General features: G+C 58.0%; 1 protein-coding gene across 1 annotated transcript in view; it reads right to left on the reverse strand.

Annotated features, from left to right (window-relative positions):
• LOC119108037 (monocarboxylate transporter 9-like) overlaps positions 1-23,080 on the reverse strand; it is a 38,609-nt gene that overhangs the window by 12,519 nt on the left and 3,010 nt on the right. Inside the window, 12 exon segments of the mRNA XM_037231621.1 lie at positions 813-919; positions 1,515-1,587; positions 1,589-1,633; positions 1,635-1,709; positions 1,970-2,101; positions 2,302-2,574; positions 2,576-2,596; positions 2,818-2,858; positions 2,861-3,023; positions 7,158-7,321; positions 8,714-8,950; positions 15,696-15,789. Coding sequence (XP_037087516.1) covers positions 813-919; positions 1,515-1,587; positions 1,589-1,633; positions 1,635-1,709; positions 1,970-2,101; positions 2,302-2,574; positions 2,576-2,596; positions 2,818-2,858; positions 2,861-3,023; positions 7,158-7,321; positions 8,714-8,950; positions 15,696-15,789 — 1,425 coding nt within the window.

Here is a 23,080-nt window from a genome sequence, read left to right on the forward strand (position 1 = left end):
CGCCCTGTCCGGCAGCACAGTCAGGCTAACGAGAGGGGACAAACGACACCGGCGGTATGGGGCCCGTCGAGAGGTGGAACGGACGGCACCGGCGGCACGAGATCCCGTCGGGAGGGAGGTGGGACGGACGGCATCGGCGGCACGAGATCCCGTCGGGAGGGAGGTGGGACGGACGACACCGGCGGCATGAGATCCCGTCGGGAGGGAGGTGGGACGGAAGGTACCGGCCGCACGAGATCCCGTCGGGAGGTGGGGGCGGACGGCACCGGTGGCACGGGCCTCCGTCGGGAGGGAGGTGGGACGGACGATACCGGTGGCACGAGATCCCGTCGGGAGGGAGGTGGGACGGACGGTACCGGTGGCACGAGATCCCGTCGGGAGGTGGGACGGACGGTACCGGTGGCACGGGACCCCGGGAGGTGAGACGGACGACACCGGCGGCACGAGATCCCGTCAGGAGGTGGGACGGACGGCACCGGTGGCACGGGCCTCCGTCGGGAGGGAGGTGGGACGGACGGTACCGGTGGCACGAGATCCCGTCGGGAGGTGGGACGGACGACATCGGCGGCACGAGATCCCGTCGGGAGGTGGGACGGACGGCACCGGCGACACGGGGTCCTGCCCCGGTGGCGGGTCTGGACCGGGCAATCACCCGGACCGCCAGCTACACACAGCGCCGGCATGACGCGGCTGGCTGAGCCCGCCACTCTCAGGGCCGGCGTCAGGGTCGTCCGTCCGAGCGCACCGCCGGTGCCCACAGACCGGCCGGCCGCGCGACTGGCGACGGCCGCCGCCCGGCCCGTCGCCCGCACCTTCATCATGGCCGAGTCCACGATGTACACGAACGGCACGTAGAAGCCCAGCATGCCGAAGACGTTGCTGGCGCAGATGAGGATGAAGAGCGGGTTGCGCAGGAGGGCTCATGTCGTCATCTCGGCCAGCACCGCCGCAGCCGGCCGGCAGCACGCAACGCCCAGGGAGTCTGCCGGGGCGGCCACACCGACGCGTGGTAGGAACGGGGTCCGGCCGGAGAACGGCCGCCGCCACGACATAGCGGACCACACTGATTGAGTGGTGATAGGGGCCACAGTTCAGAACAAAGACAGATCGTGATACATGTATAGTCTTTACACTTATGGGCTTTACTATTGTAAGCCGGATTAGCACGAAAATCCAGCCTTCCTTTGCTGGGAATGGCTGGATCCATGCATTACATAACAGGGTAACAATAGAATGGTAATCCGATAGCAGTAGTGACACTCCAAAGCAGAGACAGGGAATCCTTTTCAGAGAGGGAGGGGGGTTGTGGGGAGGCAAAAATAGTTGTGACTAGTGAATTCAACGCAAGCAATACAAAAACGGAACACCCAGGATAAATCCGTTACAGAAGATACTGATATGTCCACCATGACCCGAATTTTACCGACATGAATATGCCCCCTCCCCCAGCGGTTCCACAGCGTGAAGCCCAGCCAGCCGAGCGCTGCCGGTTGCGTCTCTCACTGGGGTCGTGCTGCTGGTCGGCGTATCCGTCCCGGGCAGCGAGAGCACCGAGGCGCGGTACGAGGCCAGGCTGCGCTGGCTCTGTGTACTGCGCCAGGTGCGCGATGCTGCCGCTGTAGAAGATGTCGCGCCCGACTCATAGGCGCAACATCTCGCCGGGGCGCGGCAGCGAGCCCGCGCGAGCCGGCGCGCTCACGCTCGTGTTGCTGCACAGACAGAGGTCCTCCTGGCTGGGGCCCGTGCCGCGCCGGTTGTGGAACGAGAAGCGGCGCAGGTCCGGGTTCAGGCTGTTGCCCGAGGCGCTCAGGCGCAGGGCCGGCCGCGCGCCGCGCCCGAGCCGCGCCCGCTGCTGCTGGCCGAAACGACGGTGTCGACACGTTCTTGGGCATGGCGGCGCCGTTGGTGGCGGCGGGCGGCTCGCCCTTGGGCAACGCTGCTGCGTCGTTTGACGGCACGAGGTGCGCACCTCCTTCTTGCTGCCGCGCCGGCCCAGCTCGAGGTCCTCGCCCGGCAGCTCGGGCACCACGTCGTTCTTTTCCTCGTCGCTGGCCTTCTCCGAGTCGTTGTCGCCTTCCTTGGCGTTGGCTTTGGGGCCATCCTTGCGGGCAGGGCGCGTCGCCGCCGTCGCCGGGGTCCTCCTGAGCCGGTTTTCTCGGCTTGCTGCTCCTCGCCGGCCGCCGGGCCGTCCTTGGCGTCAGCCGGCAGGCAATGGCCGTTGCGGTCGGCGGCGGGCGCCAGCGAGCCGGGCGGCGGCGGCGGCGGCGGCTGGGACGGCCGCGGCTCGGCGGCGCCCTCCTCGGGTGAGCTGGAGCCGCCCGTGCGCGCCGCCTCCGCGATCGTCGGCAGCGCCGCCGACGGCGAGCCGAACTCGTTGAGCGCCAGCGACGAGTGCACGCCCGGGTCGGCGTTCATCTTCCACTTGGGCCGGCGCTCGAGCGTGCCGTCCGGCAGCTGGACGAAAAAGAAGCTGTCGGAGACGTTGGAACCACGCTCAACTGGCGCTGTTTGTCCTCGGCCATCTTCTGCAAGCAGCGGCTTCTGGCTCGCCTTGGGCTTCTTGTAGACGAGCGGGACGCATCAGCGCCCCGCACACCTGGCGGCATGGGTCGAGTCAGGACCGGGCGGTGTCAGTGGAGAGGTGCAGCCCCACGCCCCACGCACCCTGGAATGGGCGTGCTGACCTGCCTTCGAAACCACCATGACCTCGCAGTGATAAGGAGTCATGACACAACGCCAAGGTCTTCGCAAATCTCAAATGCACGGCCGCAACGCACACGGCCCGTCCCATCGCGTAAACCACCCAATGGAACGCACCACGGCGTTGAAGATGATGCCAGCCAGGATCATGTTGGCACCTTCCATCCATACTGGCCCAGCATGTAGGAGGCGAAGGGGGCGAAGACGAACGTGCCGACGCCAGACCCACACACGGCGATGCCGGTGGCCAGCGCGCGGCGCGACTCGAAGTAGTAGTTGACGGTGACGATCGCCGGTAGGTAGATCAGGCCGAAGCCCCAGACCTGGAGCACGAGGGGCGGTCGTCAGCTGGTGCCCGCTGCCCTACACATCCAGCCCAGCTTCGGTCGTGCCCACCCCACCAACGCTGCATCCCATGAGTATCGTACCATGCCCCACGCCCCGAAACGGTGCTTATCTGCCGTGGCAGCCTACCAGCGCGATAAACAGCGTATATCGCTGATGATCACGCTGGGTTTTATCATGAAACAAAGAGTCATCAGCAGCTGTCAGCTGCTCTGCACGTGGACTCTAGGTGACACGTAGCGCTAACCTTTGGACACGGATAAGTATGCATGCTATTTGTGGACGCTTTGTCTCGTATCGAGATCATGATCGCGAAAATGATACCATACTGCACGTAGATGGGTACCGATCTAAATATGCTATTGCAATATCTTGTCACTGGTTTCGCTTGGCGAACGTCTCTAGGGCAACATAAAATAAGCAGGGAGGTGTACATAACGTTAGGCCACAGACATCACTCTGAGCCATTACAACGGTGGGTGGAGAGGCGACTCATCAACGTCACGTTACGAGGTCTCAGTTTAACGCGACGGTCAACTATCAGCACAATGACTGGAATTCCTCACGCGCCGCAGTAAAGTCAAGACTGGCGGGCACGTGGGTCAAATCCATCGAATCCTGATCCCCCTCAACTTACTCGTTCTGTAGACAGTGAGGAGAAAAACAACAAGTGTATCATATATATATATATATATATATATATATATATATATATATAATGATTTATGGCGCTAGGTTACAGGCTTTTTGTTGCTTCGCGACAACAAAACTGCAGCATGTGAAGTGATCCCCTTTCTGTGGCTGACTGCACAAGAAACACTGCGTTGTTTGCCGTAGTGATTAAACCCCAGTCGACGCCGCCGGGAGCGTCACGCTGCCCGCGGCGCCATCCTCGTCCACCGTCCGATCTCATCCCGCCGACCCAGCGGCATTCTGCGCCAGACCTCCCGACCTGCCGCTGCCCGTCCCCGGGCACCGGTCAGCGCGCGGCCGATCACCCCAGGCCCCGGTGGGAGGGACCGGTGGGAGCCCTGTGTGGGAGGACCGTTGGCCGGGCGGCTGCAGGCGACACACCCCCCACCCCCCGCCACGCATCACCACAACACCCGCGGCCGCGACCGTCGGCGATGGCAGCGGCCGGCGGCGCGCCGGGACGTCCGTCCATATCAATCATAGGCAACTATCTTTGGAGGGGCAGCTAGTCGAGCGGCCCGGACGGAAGGGTGCCGATCGATAAAGCGGCCGGCCTTGACCTTCGGCTGTCCCAGTCCCCCCCCCTGCACCGCCCCCCCCCCCCGCCGGAGGCGCGTATCTCACCGGCCCGCACCACCAGCACCGTGCGCTTCGCGAGCCGCGGACAAAGTCACAGCCGCCTGGCGGCGCCGGCACAAAGGGCGCTGTCGGCCCGGTGCTCCTCTGCCCACGGGGAGGGTGGATGGGCGGGGAAGGGGGCTTCGCCCGGCCTCAACTGGAACCCGAGGTCAGTGACCAGGTGGGGACGGTGCTGACACGTCCCGGACCGCGCCTGGGCCCCGAGGCGCTCGAGAGCGACCTCGGGACATCGGGGCGGGCGGCCGTTAGCCAGGATTTCCACTGACGACCGCCGGAAGCCACACCACGCGGAGGCTCAGGCATAGGTCATCAGCTTAAAACAGGGAGCTTCCAAGTCAGGCTAGCGTGTTTACACCACTCGAACAAAAACAAGCGAAAAACAACAAAGATTCAGCCATCGTGCCAGCAACGAGACAACCCCCTAACGTTCCTATCATTCTTCATCGACAAGGTGGAGAGTACCTGGATGATTCAACAAGTGCAAACCCTGTGACGGCACCGACCGACAAGTGCTTCACGGTGCCGAAGAGCTACTCCATGCTGATGCTGATGCCCTGGGTAGTCTACAGTAGAATGGCAAACGGTAGCCTACGACACCATGTGTAAATTAAGCAGGTTCATCCGCGTACAGCACAGGGCAAACTGCACAGCCGGCGCCACTTTGGGGGACAAGATACCATCATTACAAACATTCCCGCGAGCCCGAAATCGCAAGATGTAAGAAGCGAAATCCCTGTCAGCTTGCTATCAACCATATCCCAAGTAAGGAAACTTCAAACCCAACCTAAGTGACGGACAGAAATGCACGGTTAGCGTTATCACGAAGGCACCAGTGAACAGCATAGTGATAACAGCCCCCCGCGCGGCTGAGCAGCCTGAATGCGTAACCCCGCGCGAGGCCGGCCGTCGGCGGGGCGACCGCGACCCAACGATTGGCTACATCCTGAGCACCAATCACATCGCGCCCACACACTGCCAAAAACACGGCGCCCGTCAACAGGGCGATCCGGCCGCATCCCGGCGACTGAGCGAGCCACACCCCGTCCGCCGCCGGGGACGCACATACCCACTGACGGGACCCCCCCCCGCTGACGGGGGGAACGACATCCACTGGCAGAGGAAAACATCGCACTGACGAGGGACCCAATCCCACTGGCGGAGGACAACATCCCGCTGACGGGGACCCACATCCCGCTAACGGGGGACCGGCATCCCACTGGCAGAGGAAAACATCCCACTGACAGGGGACCAAACATCCCACTGGCGAGAGACTCCCATTCCGCTGACGGGATCCACATCCCACTGGCCGGAGACCCATATCCCACTGAACGAGGACACATCCTACTGACGGAGGACAACATCCCACTGACGGGGACCCACATCCAACTGAAACGGGACATCTCGCTAACGGGGGGCCCACATGCTACCGGTGGGGACCCACATCCCACTGGCGGGGGACTCCCGTCCTTATGATGGTGGTCCACATCCCGCTGGCAGGGGACCCACATCCCACCGACGGAGGACAAACATCCCACTGACGCGGAGCCTACATCCTAGTGGTGGGGACCCACATCCCATTGGCGGAGGAGAACATCCCACTGACGGGGGATACACTTTAATCTGACAGAGGACCACATTCCACTGACGGGGACCCACAAGCCAACTGACGGGACCCCATATCCAACTGATGGGACCTCCATCCCACTGAGGAGACTCGCATACCACTGACGGGAATCACATCCCGCTGACCAGGGATCCATGTCCAACTGACCGGGGAGCCCACCTCCCACTGACGGGAGACCACATCCCCCTGACGGAGGAACCAGACCCCACTGACGGAGGACCCAGATCCGACTGATGGAGGACCCAGATCCCAGAGCGGGGACCCACAGGTGAGTGGCCGGGACCCAGCCCCGGCGCTGCCGCTGTGCGGCGTGCAGGTCCGCAGCAGTAATTACAGCGGGATGGTGTCAGTGTGGCCGCGCCAGCTGCGGCACAGCTCGTCACCCGCCCGGCGGGCCGGCCACGGCCTCGGCCGCCGCGGCCGCCGCCTGACTGGCGCGGCGGGGCGCGGCTCACCACCCGCCAGATATTGACGGCACGGGCGGCGGCGGGACGGGAGGGGCAGGGGGGTGCAAACAAAGCCGCCAGCTGAACAGTGAAGAGTGCAGTTGACGCCCGGGCGGCCGAGGTGAAGAACTGAGCTCCACGTGTCGGTGCAGTGGAATGGGGCGAATGTGCGACCAATCGAAGACAGAGAGATACAAAAAGAAGGCGAGACAGAGAGCGAGGCCGAGGTCAGAGATGGAGACAACGAACGTTTCTAGATCGGGAAAGAAAGGGCGGAGACAGGGACAGGGAGGAAGAGCAGGAGGGTAGGGGTGGGGGAGGGGGCAAGTCACGTCCTGGATGAATAGGACAAGATGGGCAGGTGACCGGAAGCGCGTAAGGACCAGTTTCGCTGTGATGGAGATGGCACCCAATACACATTATTTACACGTGTGTAACTTAGGGACACATTCACGGCCTTCATCTGACCAATAAATGTATCACGATGCCACCATGCTGACACAGCCGAGGCCTTTAAGCCGTTTTTGTCAACATCACAGGCAAAACCCGGAACGATTCTGATTTACTCATCAAACTCACGCAAACGCGGTTAGACTACCACCGAGCTTGCAACAGCCCTGCTGATAGCCAACGAGTCATCCCAGCTGTGAGCCACACCAGCAGATACCACACCGGCCACCAGGGCCGGCTGAAGAAGCCGTCCAGCCCACCGCGCTCGTCCGTCACCTACCTCCGATGACTCCGTACACCAGCATCAGCCAGGAGACGCTGCTGACCGTGGTCGAGATGAGGAACGCCGTGCCGGCCATGATGCCGCCGGCGATGGTCACCGGCCGACAGCCGTACACGTTCGTCAGTCCGCTGACGATCGGACCTGTCGGTACACGGACTCCTGGTCACCGGCCGACAGCCGTACACGTTCGTCAGCCCGCTGACGATCGGACCTGTCGGTACACGGGCTTCTGGCCACCCGCCGACAGCCGTACACGTTTGTCAGCCCGCTGACGATCGGACCTGTCGGTACACGGGCTTCCGGTCACCCGCCGACAGCCGTACACGTTCGTCAGCCCACTGACGATCGGACCTGTCGGTACAAGGACTCCTGGTCACCGGCCGACAGCCGTACACGTTCGTCAGCCCACTGACGATCGGACCTGTCGGTACAAGGACTCCTGGTCACCCGCCGACAGCCGTACACGTTCGTCAGCCCACTGACGATCGGACCTGTCGGTACAAGGACTCTGGTCCCCGGGCCGACAGCCGTACACGTTCGTCAGCCCACTGACGATCGGACCTGTCGGTACAAGGACTCCTGGTCACCCGCCGACAGCCGTACACGTTCGTCAGCCCACTGACGATCGGACCTGTCGGTACACGGACTCCTGGTCACTGGCCGACAGCCGTACACGTTCGTCAGCCCACTGACGATCGGACCTGTCGGTACAAGGACTCCTGGTCACCGCCGACAGCCGTACACGTTCGTCAGCCCACTGACGATCGGACCTGTCGGTACAAGGACTCCTGGTCACCCGCCGACAGCCGTACACGTTCGTCAGCCCACTGACGATCGGACCTGTCGGTACAAGGACTCCTGGTCACCGGCCGACAGCCGTACACGTTCGTCAGCCCACTGACGATCGGACCTGTCGGTACACGGACTCCTGGTCACTGGCCGACAGCCGTACACGTTCGTCAGCCCACTGACGATCGGACCTGTCGGTACACGGACTCCTGGTCACTGGCCGACAGCCGTACACGTTCGTCAGCCCACTGACGATCGGACCTGTCGGTACACGGACTCCTGGTCACCGGCCGACAGCCGTACACGTTCGTCAGCCCACTGACGATCGGACCTGTCGGTACAAGGACTCCTGGTCACCCGCCGACAGCCGTACACGTTCGTCAGTCCGCTGACGATCGGACCTGTCGGTACACGGACTCCTGGTCACTGGCCGACAGCCGTACACGTTTATCAAAGCACTGAAAATCGAACATCTCGGTTGAAATAATCGAGATCACACTCTCTTTCATTCAGCCAGCTAACGATTGGGATAGTAGACGGTGCGGAGTCTCGCTGTGCTTATGATCAAAGTATTTGACAAACAATTACACTTATATTGAGCCATATACAGACTGGTTATAACTTTGCGCAGCCGCACGACCTATCAACACCTGCTGAACACACATTTGAAACGACCGCAAACCGGAGCACACGATTCACACTCCTCCAGAGCCACCGGAGCGGTATCGCCCTGCCCGCTCTCACCAGCGCTGAGGTAGACGCCGTTCAGCAGACTGCCCACCCAGGCCACCTTGCCGACACCCTCGCCGAAGTACTCCACGAAGGCCGGCATGAAGATACCGAAGCTGTAAGCGATGCCGTCCACGATCATGTTGCAGAGGAAGGAGGCGAAGACGATGACCCAGCCGTAGCCTCCGTCCGGCGGGGTCGGCACTTCCGTGAAGTCCAGCTCGCCCACGTGCACGTCTGCGATACTGTCCCCTGCGGCCCACGAAGGAGGGCACAGGTCAGGGGGGCGGGGGTACTGACGCACGGGACGCCTGGCTGCCCAGGAGAGGACCGCACGGCCGCGCGCACTCCTGTGTGTGTGTGTTTGTGCGTGCGTGCGTGCGTGCGTGCGTGCGTGCGTGCGTGCGTGCGTGCGTGCGTGCGTGTGTGTGTGTGTGTGTGTGTAAAGCAGAGGGCACAGTGCCGCCGCAAGTCCCCGAGTAGAGGAGACGCCGGCTGACCCGGCGCTACGGGCGCCTCCGAACGGCGCGACTGGCAGGCACGTACAGCGGAGCACACACGAGTGCCGCGCCCCAGGCGGGGCGAGACGACGGCGTCTCCAACATACCGTACCGGAGCCACAAAGCGTCTTTTTAAACTACGTAACAACATGTTATCCGGAATGAGAGACCCAGACGACATCTGGAGACACAGGTGTCGTTCACGGCAAGTCAATAGCCGTAACAGGCCGTAACAGGTAACAAGCAAGATGTAACGGACTTCAATGGCTACTTGTCATCATCGGTGACACACGCTCAACATTCGGGATTATTTTTCTACTTAACGGAAGCAATGTACCAAGACGCGATTCTCCTATCTGCCCAGGGAACCAGACATAAAGAACCCTTTCGGGCACATTTCCGTTTGAGGGTGGTGGGTCATCTGTGAGTGCATCAAGCTGCATATAACAACATAAGTTTCGCCTTGCTATGAGACACTCATCGCTTATTTGACGCCTCGTTTCACAGCATTTGGTGCCCATCATATTTCGCCTTAGCCATGATAGTGTGCTTGATGTATGCTACAGGGCTCCTGGCATTTAAGCCAGGTTCGTTCGTAACATGGCATAACCTTCTAAAGAAAAGTACAGCTTTTCTTGAGCTCGATTTTAAGCAAAAGCACTTTCAGCCGGCAATGAGCCTTGTGTGGTTATTAGATGAAGGAAAGTGGGGAGTGGTGAGACCAAACTACATACGTCTGGCAGCTCCCTGCTACCGACACCGCTCGGCGCAGGAACCCCTTCCGGGTTTCCGCGGGAGTCCGGGCAGGACCCCCACCATGAGGGGGCGGGGGCCGTAAACCTGTTCGCGGCTGATGCATGCAGCGTGTCGGGAGATGGATGTTGCAGAGGTTCAGCATGAGGTGCGAATGAGGAATGAAAGGCAAATGAACCAAGCAAAACCTGTCCAAGAAAGAAGAAATCCAAACAACCATGCTTGGACCGAGGCCCAGCCGGCAGGCCTGGAGCCTTTGTCGGCTGGTCTGCTCTGTTAGCGCCGCTTCGCCTTAGCGGCAAGCCCGGAGCCTTTGTCGGCTGGTCCGCTCCCATAGCGCCGCTCCGCCTTAGGCTGCTTCCACGCGCAATCGATAGCGCCGCCAGCGAACAGCTGACGCCGAACAAGCGGGGCGGCCCCGACGCCGGACCGCTGCTGCCTGCAGCCGGGGAAGCTCGCACAGCGGTCCGCCTGCCCGCCAGACGGCTGCGCTGGACCCGAGCGAGGCCACGGGACAGCCGGACGCCCGGCCCCGGCAGGACCAGGGCGGGATTCCGGGACCAGCAGGCGCTCCACCGGTCTTGCCCAGGCCGAGCATCCGGGACCAGCAAGCCCTTCACCGGTCCTGCCCGGGCCGGGCTCCCGGGACCAGCAGGCGCTCCACCGGCCGGAAACCGCGGCACTGCGGTGCTACAGAGCACATCGCGATGTCGCCAGCCTCTCATTAACACTGTCCTGTTTCTTGGCTGCGTGACGGCGTCTGGCGAACACCCATGGGAGGGATCAAGACCAGGGCTGGCTTATTGGCCGTCGGCAGTGTATCTCGTTAGGCCGGTTGACCGCGCTTGCCATGCTACGTGAGCAATTGGCGTCATAAACGCCCATGCGAGGCGTCGCGCCGGCCCTGTTGACGTGTGAGGGAGCTACATAACGGACCTCCGACCTTAAGAAAAGCGCTATACCACTATGGCCGTACATGGCAGTTGCCCTCCCCCTCCCTTAAGCACATAGGAACGCATTTTGACATCAAACAACAAAGCAAGAAACTACCTAATTTCCCCCTTGGATCACCCGCAGCAATATAGACGCCTATATGAGCTATTTCACGGAGAACTAAAGGGTGGAACGCTTCGACATGTTTGAGCCCTCACCGAACGGTGGCCAGGGGCTCTGAGTCTGCCCAGGTTTCTCAGGAATAGCTCTTAAAGCATCAAAGGCATGGTGCTGAAATGTTCAGTAACATGGTTTCAAGCACTAAATTACGTAAGTTCATCAGTGTATTAGCGAGGAACATTATTCATATAGATAAGACGGTAGTATTAGCCTTATTCCTCGGAAAAAGAAACAGGAAAATGGATATGTAGTTACGTTGAAATTTCGGCAACATGCCTTTATCGAAACAATAGCAGAAGTGTTCACCTCTGCTATTCATGCTACTCCTGTGGCAAAAGTCTTCACTTCTGCTATTGTTTCGATAGAGGCATGTTGCCGAAATATCAACCTAACTATATCTCACTTCTCCTGTTTTTTCCGAGGAAAAGGCTAATACTACTGTCTTATCCATGTTTCAAGCTTTATCACACTTTTTGTCACAACTCTAAGTCCCCGCTACTCATAGATCACAAGTGAAGTGATGACTTCTGTGCAGGTGAAGTGGATTGCTTTCGCGGTCGGGCGGGTGGATGGCGCACGCCATCCGTAAAATATGCATTCGGAAGGACTTCCTGTAATTGTTTTATGGATCCTAACGTAGCACATTTTGATGCCGCCCTAGCATAACGAGAGTAGCTCGTCGCACCCACAAACCGGCCACTATACGCATACCATTCAGCGTGCCAAGAGCGATGCAGCCACCGCTCTCCTCGCTGCCACGACCGTGGGCGTGATGACCACTGAGGTCGGCGGGTCCGGACCATCGGCGTGATGACCACTGAGGTCGGCGGGTCCGGACCATGGGCGTGATGACCGCTGAGGTCGGCGGATCCGGACCATGGGCGTGATGACCACTGAGGTCGGCGGGTCCGGACGATCGGCGTGATGACCACTGAGGTCGGCGGGTCCGGACCGTGGGCGTGATGACCACTGAGGTCGGCGGGTCCGGACCATCGGCGTGATGACCACTGAGGTCGGCGGGTCCGGACCATCGGCGTGATGACCACTGAGGTCAGCGGATCCGGACCATCGGCGTGATGACCACTGAGGTCGGCGGGTCCGGACCGTGGGCGTGATGACCACTGAGGTCGGCGGGTCCGGACCATTGGCGTGATGACCACTGAGGTTGGCGGGTCCGGACCACAGGAACGTTTGGAACGTTATGCCCTTCAGGTGTCTAACCCATATACAAAAGGCACGAAAGCAGACAAAACCTCAGAGGTTGTAATGTGTTTACGCTGTCCACTACAGGACATAATTATGAAGTCATTGCTATGTCTTAATTCTGTAATGCCTCCTCGATGGGCTAGTCTGACTCTTCAAAATCCACTCCCACTGACAGAAATATTTCGCACACTTTTGAGTAGCCGACCTTATGACGTTTTTCGCTAGGCTCCAGCGCGTTTGGTTTCCAGACAAGAAGGGGATCCGTCGGGCCTCATCGTTTGACAAATGTAAGTAAAACACCTGCTCGGTGCGGGTTACAGGTCATCTGGCACGTGCATTATATTATACGCGGTACAGTGCCGCGTATAATACACAGGTGTATTATACGCGGTACTGACTTCACTCAGAATCTACTTTTGACAATGTCCACTTCGAACCCAGCAGTCTGTACGTTGCATATATTTCACAGCCAATTTGACGGCTGTAAAGGAAAACCAATGCCCTGTTATCTGGGATCTAGAAGAAACTGCGTCTGCAGTGTAGCTTGTCGCTCTGAACTTGACTGCTAGCTGGGCAGTTTTTACCAAGACCACATCAAAGGTCTTTCAAAGGTCACATCAAGGGCCATTCGATCCTAATGTCTGACCTTTTGACCTCAACCCGTCCCGGTGTCACACCGCCACAAGATCTCCGCACACTGTGCAGCGGAGACGGAGCGGTACGAGCATCTTGTCGCTTTTTCTGTGAACTCTATCTCGCTGTCCCATGTAAAGTAGTTCTCTCCGCCAACAATGAGCAATTTCGAGCAATGTTCTTCTTCCATGGAGAGGCGCCACCACTTTCCGTGGCTAAGACTTCGTGCTTTGTGAGAATGACTGAAGAATGGGAGTGCAGAACGGGAAAAGAAAGACTTTGAAAAAGGACAGCCGGACCCTACGTCCACTGAGGTCCCTGCAGCCATTACAATGCTGTCGTATCCACACTTGATCCTTGATCAGAAAAAGCGTTCATGTTGTACTCGTCATGACTCTGTATGAAACATGTACATCCCTGTGCGCATGCATAGAACAACACATAGGCTGTCTTGTTGAGAACTGCTGCAAATTTTGGACAAATATTAAAGGCAAATATCGGGGAGGAGGGGAAGCAGACATGCCTCTCCGAAGCGGTGCAAAACATCACGCCCCACAGATCAGCATTATTGCAACTAAGCCTGCGGTGAGGCCAATTGTGTCCCACTCTCCAATTGTTGTCGACATCTAACCAACGGTTCATTTCGTCACAACCCCACTCGAAAAGGCATGCAAATTAATCAACGTCGATGGTGGGTAAAGACAGAAGGATGTTCGCGCATTTCTGGCCTTAGCTCACACCACTCGCAGCTGTTTGCCCTCTCATCGATCAAATGTACGATTTTTACTTCGTGGCCGACATCGTTTACAAACATGCGGCATACCCTGCCAACTTGTGACGTCCACCGTCCCGCGCTCGTGCGTGGTTGTTTGAATATTCCAACACGTTGTAATCCAACTGGACGGTGACACGGGGTCATTAAACCATCATAAGTAATCTACGATTGATACCCACGTTCAAAATCTGGCCCGCGCTAACCAGGAGTAACGTGATCGGTTTATTTTGATCTCTAACTCAGTGAAAAATGATCATGACCTAACGTTCATCTCAAAACCAGGTAAGCTTTCTTCCGCTTGTGTCCCGCAGACAGACGCATGCTGTCATGTCGGGCCTTTTGCAAGCTCCTTTGAGTAGAGCCAACTCACCAGAGCGTACCCTCACACTCGTTAACATGAATCACTGTTTACATATTTCCGATGATCTGCGACGCCGCATTTACATACAAGAGCTTCAGTGTGTTGGCGCATCGATTAGCGCGTAAATTTTTCGGACGAAAATGCTCTTGTCTTCGGAGATATGCAGTTCGGGCCGAGTGAGACAAACTCCATTCGCTCGCGGTGAACGCCTTTACGCGGTGCCGGCCAGCCAAAACCGAGGTGCCATAACAAGCTAAGTCTGAATCCCACTGGTTTGTTTTAGGCAGCTTTCAGGCGTAAGTCCAAAGAAGGCGCATCCTTTTGAAGAAAACTGCCCCGCAACCGTGATGCTATGAAGTCATCAAACATCAAGAGAGTATGGTCCGACAGCCATAGTGGCAAACAAACAAACAGAGAATTAATACACCATCGGAGAGTAGCCCTACAACATAATATCCTGACCTCGAGTGACCGTGTCAATGCCGTTGTGTACTGCCACCGGCACGTTCCAGCATGCGGCACGAGCGCCCATGAGCGAGCCCGCCGCCGTCCGCCGTCCACGCGTGCCCTGTCGACGGGCTGACCGCGCCGGTAGCGTCTTCGCCGGGGCGGCCAGACAGGGCCGGCGAACGCTGCGGTCCTCCCAGCCGTCGTCAGCTCCAACGCTCTCCACACAGGTGCCGACACGGCCGTCAACGACACGCAGTTAACGCGGCCCGCTGTTTGGCAGCTCGTGGCTAAGTGTTCATTGTTGCAGCGCCGTCCCACCCGTGGGCCGCGCAGTGTCAGGCGCCGCGGCCTGGTCCCTGTCGGCCGGACACCGTTTACGCCGCCCCAGATGTCTCATTCATCTCGGCCAGCAAAACAGCCGGCTAAAGCCAACAATGGCCGCAGTCGCCGGCCGAGAGTGCCGGCAGACACGCGGCGCCTGTACAGTGTACACCACTGACCGTCATCGGGTGTACACGGACGCCGCCGCGGCCGGCGCCGCGGTCGGCGGGGACGGGCGGCAGCCGGCGCGCCGGCGCGCGACCCCCAGCATCCGCGCTCAGTGGAGCCTCACGTGAGCGCGAGTTCTCTACAGCGGCACCGATCAGCGACGCCACGAAGACAGATTACAGTTGAATACTTCGGGTCGAAAATTGCACGCATGCCGGTTCCACAAAGATAACGAAAAGGCCACCATGCATGGCGTCGAAAGGGTGTCGTTCTATCCTGAGAACGGTGGGTACGCTCCACATCCGATCATTCCCAAGGGCCTGAACTGATGGTCTCCAGCCCAGCCGTGTTCCGGTCGGCAGTATCTCTCGATAACGAGCCGGCCTGGGCTGCTGAAACCATCGCCCGCCCCCGCCCTCCTCCCACAGCCCGGCTGTACAGATTTCCACTGGTCCGCGGCATAATGGAGGGCCTACATCTCAGCCGAATGCAACGTTACGGCGCTAAAGCGACGTTCCTGCAATAAGCTCCATAAGCAAGATCATACAATCGACCTCCGGAACACCTACGCTACATCATTTCGTCTCACATAGTTTTCACAGCACCCAGAATGAAGCTTACGCCACGCGGATTTCCCATCAGCGCAGGCGGCCCCCGCCCGAGAAGCGGCACTGGCGTGGGCTCGCTGCCCGGAGCCGACGCCCGCTCGGTCCCCACCTTGTCTGACGCCGGGCGGCGCCATCGGCGAGGACGGCGACGACGGGTTGGAGTTCTCATCGTGGCGAATGCCGATCACGATGCCTTTCTCGCCCTGCAGAAAGAAGGCGAGCCTCAGAACGGGCGAAACAGAGACAAGTGGCACCTCTCACCGCGGCTCAGAACACTGGCAAATGAAAGATACAGCTTAAAGCAAGGGCGTAAAACAGCACAGCATGAACACGCGACTAAAATAAAAGAACGGGAAAACAGCCCCGCCGGATGAAACAAGACGGCAACCGCAGCAAGACAGCAGAGCGGACGACAAAGCTCCAGCAAAAGCCACAACGTAACCAAAGACGACAGCGTTAAGTGGCGCGCGCGCTATGCTCCTGCGGCCGTCTGTAGCACCGGACTTCCCGGCCGGACGACTGTCAGCGGCGCCGCCAGCGGATGGTGCACCGCCGGTGGCCTGCGGCGGTGACCTCCGGCGCCGCCGTCGGCACGCGCCCCGACGGTCGCCGGTGACACGGCGGCGGGCGGGCCGCGCCCGGCAACGCTCGGTCGCACGGCACGCGCCGGCGCCCGGCCGAGCCCCGCACGCCTCGCACGGCACGGCTGGCGGCTTCCACGGCGGAAGCGCTCGGGGACGGATGACTCGCGCTTACACTCAGCCGTCAGAGGGGCGGCCGGGTCGGCCGGGGCGATCCTGCCGCCGACACGGCCGTGCTAAACCCGGCGACGGTTCTATTTCAGGCGCTGTGCGGCACCGGAGCCTTCGCTCTGCTCCAATCTAGCGCCGCGTCAAGCCGAAAGGCCACCGTATCTAGCGGCTTGGCCGGCATCCTAACATAAGATGAAAGGTTTCTATCGCATCATTCCATCTGAAAGCCCACTAATAGAGCCGAGGCTGTCACGCGAGACAAGTGGCACACGTGTCATGGTTTCTCATGGGTTGTAAGGATAGGACGCTTGTTCAACATATTTAAACGACTAAAATGAGGCTTTGGCAAGTTGTTCAGCCCTTTCCGTTTGGAGTTCACTCGACATTGACTAGCAGCATGCAGTCAACCACGCCGCAGATCGCGAGATGGCCAGGACATAGTATCATAAAGCGAGTTCACGAACCAAGAGTCACCGAATTCACAAAGTGGTTACTTGCGAGGCGTACACAAGTCAACTCACCAACGGCATCCATCGGAAAATCGGTAGTTCTTGGTTTGATCGGAAGTCGTAGACTCGCTTTAGTGCTGACTTGCAGTGGCTTACATATAGGAAAAATATTGAAGACACTGAACGTCAAAGCATACTTCATTAAAATCGGGAATAATTCGGAAATTATGCCTGGGGCAACCTCAGTAATCGCGAACTAAAACATCAAAAACATCGTCCTATTCCGTTAACAAGTGCTCCAAAACGTCATCGACTTCACCATAATGCTACTTCAGGCAGGGGTGTCTTTAAAGAAATGTTATGCTCCGCTGCACGATATCCCGATTCTACTCAACGATAACTGCGGGTCGCCCATACACTGGGTTACGCATAAACGGGCAGGGTTCTTTTGATTGGGTGTAACCGTAGCTACCAATGGTAATGGGCGCTGGATTGGAGGGTTCGACAACGCACCGTATTAGAGTCGGATGTCGTTGACAATCACGTTATAATCGTTCAGAAATATTTTGAAAAAACAAAGCCTGAACAAACGGATGTTTCCCTTTAGGGTACTAAGCTAAACACAGCGTCACCAGCGGTGAGGGGCCGTTCTTTCTGACCAGTGCGTAACCGGAGGGCATAGTTACACAATAGCCAAAATGCAAAAGGTAAATTACGAACGAGCCCTAGCTAAGCCATTGTTCAACATACGAGCTCACGTGATACGAAAATTCCAGAACAAAGCACAGTCCAGGTAGGACTCCTCATGAAATATTGTCGTGTTTCATTCCATAATGTGACCTCAAAAGTTCAGAAGCCTTAACTTAGTGAAATTCTAGGCCCGCCCTAGGCACATATCGTTATGAGCTATGTGGGACTGTTAATTTCACTCTTGATTATTACTTATACTAATACTCATCAAAAAACCATATATGAATCGTGGTCAGGTGAAAACACCGGTTCTGAGATGAGGAACACTGCTGCCTTCCGGATTTAACGATGATAGTTGATAGCATCTTACCTACTTAGGTAGGTAGGCCGGCAAACACCTAGCCCCCTACCTATATACCTTGTCACATTAAACGTGATATCATCATCGGCATCATCAAACGGGTAGCTGCTGTCGGTATTTGTATTACATTGACGGCTCATTGCCATTAAATTGTGATTATTACATTATGGCTTTACATTGACGCTTCTCATCCATTTCACACCGTTCAATAGTAAGAATGAAACGATCTCCAGCTAACTCTAGGTCCAAAACATCGTCGGAAATGTGGCTTGAGCTTTTGTATCCTCCATCTGCCGCCAACATCGGCCAGGAACTCAAGCCAATGACAAAACACAGAACATGAACAGCATGTCAAGAAAATATCCTCACTTATTATGACCACCTAACTATAGAACAACAATCATGACTGCAAATTGTCACGCATGCTGTGGCCGCTGCTCGCTGCCTTGACTGTCAATCGCCAATACATAATGTTGAGGGCTGGAGCTCACGTGTCAAATATGCCATACATCTTATGGGAGTATGTGCCGTTTTTCGCACCTTTCTTGCCTGTGACCCGGATACTTACAGAGGATAATGTGACCCGGCTGCCTACGGAGGAGAGCGCGACCCGGCTACCCACGGAGGACAGTATAACACCACCATCCATGGAGGACAGCAAGACCCCGCAACCTTTAGGGGCAGCGTGGTCCGGCTACCCATGGTGGACAGCATAGCCGCGCTACACATGGATGACGGTGCAGCCCAGCTACCCATGGGAACGGCGTAATCGGGCTACCTACAGAGGGCAGCGTGACCGAGCTACCTACGGCGGAACAGCGTGGCCGGGCTACCTACAGAGGGCAGCGTGGCCGGGCTACCTACGGCGGAAGAGCGTGGCCGGGCTACCTACAGAGGGCAGCGTGGCCGGGCTACCTACGGCGGGACAGCGTGGCCGGGCTACCTACGGCGGAAGAGCGTGGCCGGGCTACCTACAGAGGACAGCGTGGCCGGGCTACCTACGGCGGGACAGCGTGACCCGGCTACCTACAGAGGACAGCGTGGCCGGGCTACCTACGGCGGAACAGCGTGACCGGGCTACCTACAGAGGGCAGCGTGGCCGGGCTGCCTACAGAGGGCAGCGTAACCGGCTACCTACGGCAGGACTGCGGTGCTCGGCCAGGAACGGCTCCAGCTCCACGGGCTCGTCGTCCACCTGGTGTTCGGAGATGGTGCGTAGCCGGGAGCGCGGCGTGCCGCCCTCGCGCGACGCCTCGGAGGTGGTGCGTGTCCGGCGGCCCGGCACGGCCACCGGTGCCGACGCGGAGGAGGCCATCGTGGCGCGGCGCGGCGGACACTGACGTGCTGCCGCCGCAGGCCGCTCCTATCGCCCCACCGGTCACTATCGGCTGCCGTTGCAGATACGGCTCGAGTGGACGGCGGCCACTATACCGACCGCGCGGCGACGAGCGGCGAGCGGGAAAGCCGGAAGGGGCGAGGCCGGGGGCGCCTGGCGACGGACCACCGGGGCGGAGTTCGGCCACCAGCTGCGCTGCCACGGATCGGACACCGACACAGACCTCTAACCGAGAATCCTGAGTACTCCAAGGCGTGACGACTGCATGATGTCTCAAACCATCGCCACACAGACCTCCGACCGAGAATCCTGAGTACTCCAAGGCGTGACGACTGCATGCTGTCTCAAACCATCTCCACGTTTCGTTTTTGAAGGCATTTTGGTTGCTGGTGCGTTGCTGGTGCTTGGTTTTGTAGACCATGCCAAGCAAAACGTAAATCGGCATAAAATATTGCCGGGGTGTTACCACCCACAATTATCTGATAATGACATGTTAGGCATTACCTGATTAGGAAGACCTTTACACAGCCAACCGGTCATAGTCAGACGTGGCGAAAAAAGAATCCCCGATGCACAATAATTCAAAAGATGCAGTTTGCCACTCCCAAAACTTTTCAGAGCAATGTCATAATGTGTGACACAGAGGGCACGGCCGCCATGTTACTCTCGCGTACAGAAGTCGTGGAAAACATCCGATGGCCATGCTTCATAAATTAGTAGCCCCCAAAAATCGCGAGGCATAAGTGACCTTCTTTGACAAAGCCTGAACGAAGCGTTTCTGTTGAGTATGCGGGTCGACACGCGGTCAGCCTCCAATGATTGTCAGAAAACCGACGAGGATCTTCCCGAGGACACCAAAAGCGCGCGCGGCCGAGGGAAGATTGTTCAACGAATGCTAATCTCTCCGATAATCATCCACGCAGATTTTCCTTTCACGTTCGGCAGGTTCGAAAATGATCCACTAGCTTTGTCTCACATGCACTATACATGGCCAGCGGTCATAGCTAGACATGTTGAAAAATAATCCCCGCCTTAATATGTTCTTAAAATTACCTAGGGTTTTTGCCCGGCACGGATCATTATCTGCGATATTTCTCCGTGTTGGCAGTGCCGAACATTACTTCCGAAAATTTCCCGACGTTGCGGATAACTCTTCGAGATAAACTGTAGCCAGAACGCGCCCAAGACTTCGGAAAGAAGATGATGGGGAGAGGGTGGGCGTCAGTTCCGGATCAGACCGGTACAAACGGGCACGGGCCGGACCTTGGACTCCGCACAGCTCCGCCGGCACGCCCACCCGGCCACCGCGCGCCCACGTGCAGCTGACTAACCCTCGGACAGCAGACAGCCCGCAGACATAGAGAGCTAGCCACGCTCACGTGCAGGTAACTGCCCTCAAACGGCAGACAGCCGGCAGACATAGGCAATTGGCGGCCCCACGCCCGCGAACAGCTGATTGGCCCTAAGACAGCAGACAGCTGGCAGACACATACAGCTGGCCACATCCACGCGCAGCCGATTGACCCTAAGACAGCAGGCAGACAGCAGACACAGACAGCTGGCTACGTCCGCCTGCAGCTAACTGACCCCCAGGTAGCAAACAGATGGCGGCCTCACGCCCGCGAACAGCTGACTGACAGGCATGTGGACGAAATATCAATGCATGTATATCTCGTTTCTCCTGGATATCCGACAAGGAAGGTTAGCAGTACCGTCTTACAAAATAAAACAGCTTTAAGTGACACCTATCCCTTCTAACAAGGGCGGTACTTTGCTCTGAGCAGACGAAACACGGACGACCAGCGGGCGCGCCGACGACCAGCGGGCGCACCAGAACGAAACACAAGGAGATGCCGCATGATTCAACGCCGCCGAGTTCAACCACCCGGGCGTGCTGTGTCTGGCCGAGCCGGCAGACAGCGGTCAGCTGGCGGGGAGCCAGAGCACCTGTAGCGTGGCTCGGGGAAACTCCGCCCCCGCCCGCCCCCGCCAGCGACCCTTCTGCGATTCAGTTTGGATGCTGCGATTCTGCGATTCAGTTTGGATGCTGCGCCAAACGGGCATCACTCGAGTGATGGCGTCAGTGCACACACGACGGGCCCCGCGTGGGAGAGGCGCGCACTAGAGCGAGCTCGCGCCGCCCGCCCGAGATCGACTCGGAAGGAACTGTCGCGCGCTACAGGCCGTGGTCGTCTCGGCAGCCCGTGTCTTCAGCCGACGGTGCGCGCTCGGTCTGTTTGGCCGGCTGCCGCACTGGCACGTCTGCACGCAAACAAACCGCCAGCTATGCCACGGGTCACGTGGTTCATCCAGCCGAACGCGTCCGACTGGCAAAGCTGTACATGCACACGGGACCAACGCCGCATTAATCAGCGAGTTCGAAGTAGAAATGACGTGAATTAATAGTAATATGCATACGCCATGCTTTGGGTGTCAGTGACACCAAAACACTACGCCGAAGCGTGGTCCTTGCTCACTTCTGCAAGGCAGTCACACAAAGGGGTCGCATCACTGGTGAAAATAACTGGACGACGCAGTGCGACCCACATTGGGTTTCTAGGTAGCGACGTAGCCAGAAACAAACACAATCTGTGATCTAGTTAGCGAGCGCAAGGATTCAATTTCACCACCAGAACGAGTGCACGAATAAGACACGTGCCACCAGCCGTCCCGGACGTCGGGGACTGCAGGTCCCCTACTCAACGGCTTCTGGATGGCCGTCAACGGCCCGCGCTAGGGTCCAGCTTGCGCGTGTATTCATAAAAGGGGGGCAGGGTCAAGCGAGGACTTAAAGTGTGGATTGTGTGCGGTCGTATATGCCCGCTGCGTAGCAATTTTAGTGGGCTTTTGTGTCATCGCTTTGTGGTAAGAAAGCGAGTGGTAAGAAAAGTGTGTGTGTGTGTGTGTGTGTGTGTGTGTGTGTGTGTGTGGTGTGTGTGTGGTGTGTGTGTGTGTGTGTGTGTGTGTGTGTGTGTGTGTGTGTGTGTGTGTGTGTGGTGTGTGTGTGTGTGTGTGTGTGTGTGTGTGTGTGTGTGTGTGTGTGGTGTGTGTGTGTGTGTGTGTGTGGTGTGTGTGTGTGTGTGTGTGTGTGTGTGTGTGTGTGTGTGTGTGTGGTGTGTGTGTGTGTGTGTGTGTGTGTGTGTGTGTGTGTGTGTGTGTGTGTGTGTGTGTGTGTGTGTGTGTGTGTGTGTGGTGTGTGTGTGGTGTGTGTGTGTGTGTGTGTGTGTGTGTGTGTGTGTGTGTGGTGTGTGTGTGTGTGTGTGTGTGTGTGTGTGTGTGTGTGTGTGGTGTGTGTGTGTGTGTGTGTGTGTGTGTGTGTGTGTGTGTGTGTGTGTGTGTGTGTGTGTGTGTGTGTGTGTGTGTGTGTGTGTGTGGTGTGTGGTGTGTGTGTGTGTGTGTGTGTGTGTGTGTGTGTGTGTGTGTGTGTGTGTGTGTGTTGTGTGTGTGTGTGTGTGTGTGTGTGTGTGTGTGCTGCGCGCGCGCGCGTGCGTGCGTGCGTGCGTGCGTGCGTGCGTGCGTGCGTGCGTGGGCACGTGTGAGTGCGTACGTGTGCGTGCGTGCGTGCGTATTGTAGTGAAATGAAACGTGTTTTGCACCTCCCAGTCTCGCTTCGTTAAAGCGTACGCAATAATATTTTTGAAGCCAGATTACAGCATTACGGAAGGATTGAGTCGAGGGATTGGTGATAACATACATGAGTATTAACATGACAAACATGTTCTGTTAATTGTTATACTTGTTATTGTTAAGACCATCCTCCTCGCCTGTTGTGCTGATAGGTATACAACGCTTCCGCCAGGTAACTCCCTGACCGTCGTCAGATGTTGTGGAGTCGTGAGCACGACTAGGTGATGTTTAATTTTCAACCAGGTGCTGCGTCAAAACCCGAATTCTGTCCTTGGAATT

Source organism: Pollicipes pollicipes, unplaced genomic scaffold (assembly GCF_011947565.3).
Source record: "Pollicipes pollicipes isolate AB1234 unplaced genomic scaffold, Ppol_2.1 Scaffold_6686;HRSCAF=7923_pilon_pilon_pilon, whole genome shotgun sequence".
Taxonomy (NCBI): domain Eukaryota; kingdom Metazoa; phylum Arthropoda; class Thecostraca; order Pollicipedomorpha; family Pollicipedidae; genus Pollicipes; species Pollicipes pollicipes.